The 2,682-nt window shown below is 34.0% G+C and overlaps 1 protein-coding gene across 1 annotated transcript; it reads left to right on the top strand.

Annotated features, from left to right (window-relative positions):
- Nucleotides 1-622: 622 nt before the first annotated feature.
- LOC112515704 lies at nt 623-1,868 on the top strand. The gene is made up of 3 exons (XM_025122609.1): nt 623-1,022; nt 1,374-1,505; nt 1,615-1,868. Exons 1-3 carry the CDS (start codon nt 830-832, stop codon nt 1,866-1,868), a joined length of 579 nt encoding a protein of 192 aa, XP_024978377.1. The 5' UTR covers nt 623-829.
- Nucleotides 1,869-2,682: the final 814 nt, after the last annotated feature.

Genomic DNA, 2,682 nt, shown 5'->3' with positions numbered 1-2,682 from the left:
AATTAGTTCATATATGAGCAGTTTTTGCAGTGAATCCCCTGTTAGGTAGTCATGCACGATAGGAACTCCTAATTCCCTGGCAAATATAACCCTTTTCATCATTTCTTTGTATGTATTGATGGTAGCATTTAAATCATGCCCTTTGATTTCACCTTTTGGTGCTTGACCCCCCCCCCCCCCCCCCCCCTATTTTTTGCATAGTCGCAATTTTAGACCAGTCAAAGCCACAGTTATTGAACAGTTAAAACTGTAATTATTGACCAATCAAATCCGATCTTGACCGTATGAGGGGCTAAGATCACTTCTTTATTTCTCAAATATTTATTATTTCTCAAAATAACATTTGGCTATATATATAGAGAGAGGGGGGGGGGGGAATCTTTTGCAAACCTCCGAAGGTTGCCAACCATACAAACCCATCTAAACCGTCCGTTTTTTATTAACGATGGAGGAAATTTTGGATTTAAAATGATTAAAAAAAATATTACAGAAATGGTAGTCTTGAAAGAGATTTAAAATAAATAATTAAATTTATCTATTTTTAGTGGTTATCTTTTTCCATGTTTATCTCCTTATTCTTATGAGTAATTTAAATGATCCATCTCTCGTCCATTTCTTCTCCAGGTCTTAAGATCCATCTCTGTTCATCTTATATATCAAAATTTGTGAAGATTATATATATCACAAAGAAGATTTTATCTGGTTTTCGTTAAAAATGAAGGTTCCACACCCATCTGGGTAAACCCTCTCGTCGGAGAAGACCATCGTCGACCATTTGGAACTCCATATAGTCGACCATGAAACCATCGACTCATATCTAGATGAGAAAATGGGACGGTTCAGTGGTGAAAATTTTGCTATTTCTCTGGGATCTTGTTTGATTTTCACTACAACCCATGGACTCAGATCTAGACGAGAAGAAGGGATGGTTCAGGGACAAAAACCTTCGCTATCGATATCTCTTTTGGATATGGTTCTATTTTCACCTACAACCCAAATTATCAATGACGGAGATACCATTGGTTTGTACTTCTGCTTCATCTACTATGCGAGACTAACCAACCTTAATGCATACCTCCGATTTAACGGGACAAACTGGAACCACAACATAGTTTAAAATTTTGAATTAGGTTATAATTTGTCGTTATCTATTATGAATTCTTTGAATGATTATAAATTGTTCTTGTATTACTTGAACTAGAAAATGTCAAAACATCCCTTTGCATTCCTAATTACTCTCTTACTTCTTCTTACCATCTCAGGTATTCCATCTTTTACTTCTAATTTCTTAATCTTTTTTTTTTCAATTACAATAATTTCACATCTTTAAGTTGTATAAACGATTAATCATAATTACATATATATATATATAGGCGGTCAAGAGGAAGGCGAACAACCGACTCCACCAGAAGGAGGGAAACCTAATCCTCCGGAATGTAAGATTCCACCTAAAGATAAGTTGGCAGCCGAAGAGCTCAGACGTGACATAAACAACAACTTTGACGGTGAACAAATCAAAACTTTTGTTACTTATTAATAGATGTGACAAACAAACATTTTTCCTAGGTTTACATATCAATGAATCACTAGCTTTTTATTTGACATGATCAACAGAACCGATTAGCATTGCGAAAATATGTGAAGAACCTAGCAAGACGTGGTTCGGAAAGTGCTTGGACACATTAAAGTGCGACAAACAGTGTATAGAATGGGAAGGCGCAAGGCATGGAGCTTGTCATGAACGTGAATCAAAATACATGTGTTTTTGTTACGTCAGTTGTGACGCTAGTGACAAGAGGCCACCGGTCCCTCCAGATTGCCCCCCTGTCGGCCCAAAAAAATATGTTGATGGGCGTCTAAGCTCATGAAAATTGAATCCACATCGTTTCATATATATATATATATATATATATATATATATATATATATATATACACGTGTATATGGCAAGCAATTAAGAATAAAGAGAAGATGCACTCTAATTATGCATATTGGGACTTCTATATAAGGTGTAATGTTGGTTGTATGTATAACTAATTAAAGTGTTCCAATGGTATAATAAAATTTCTATTTTTAATACATTCGAGTGATAAAATGCAGTGGTTGAAATTTATATGATTCATCATTTGTTATTAGTTTATGTGTGATATTAGTTTTTAGAAAAATAATGTGAAACATAAGTACATAACCGTCGGTATTGTGCACTATAACAAAATTGGATGTTAAATATCTGAAGCCTTGTTTGTTTTTAATTAAAAAGTTCTTATCAGCCTATTATATTATATCTGATCCATTAAGAGGTAGGTAATTCAAACTGTTTGTTTTTTTCAATTTTTCAGCAACACTTATGTCTTATTGCACTACTAGAAAACTCGGTATTTCCGGCTGACAAAATCCGCCAAAAATATACCGGTGGACGGCAAAAAAGTCAATTTTTTTTTACTTCCGCCGGAAAACTGTTGTTAATCCACTGATAAAAACATTTCGACAATATTTCTGGGGGATCTTACAAATTATTTTTTTTCCAAAATTATTAACTCTAATTACAATAAATTAGCGACGAATTTTTAATTATTTTTTAAGATTAACGTCAGCCGAAAATCTATCGGAAAAATAATTAAAATTTATTTTTTAAAATTTCTGGCAGATTTTCGGCGGATACCGGAGGTCGCCGGTAATCCG

The sequence above is a fragment of the Cynara cardunculus genome, assembly GCF_001531365.2.
Source record: "Cynara cardunculus var. scolymus isolate 2C chromosome LG 7, CcrdV1, whole genome shotgun sequence".
NCBI classification, from domain to species: Eukaryota; Viridiplantae; Streptophyta; class Magnoliopsida; order Asterales; family Asteraceae; genus Cynara; species Cynara cardunculus.
This window is presented reverse-complemented; position numbering and strand designations above follow the sequence as displayed.

Coding starts and splice junctions, on each gene's coding strand:
- LOC112515704 (XM_025122609.1), top strand. CDS start 830: ATGGGACGGTTCAGTGGTGAAAATTTTGCTATTTCTCTGGGATCTTGT. Junction 1,023..1,373: donor CAATGACGGAGATACCATTG/GTTTGTACTTCT, acceptor ATATATATATAG/GCGGTCAAGAGGAAGGCGAA. Junction 1,506..1,614: donor CATAAACAACAACTTTGACG/GTGAACAAATCA, acceptor CATGATCAACAG/AACCGATTAGCATTGCGAAA.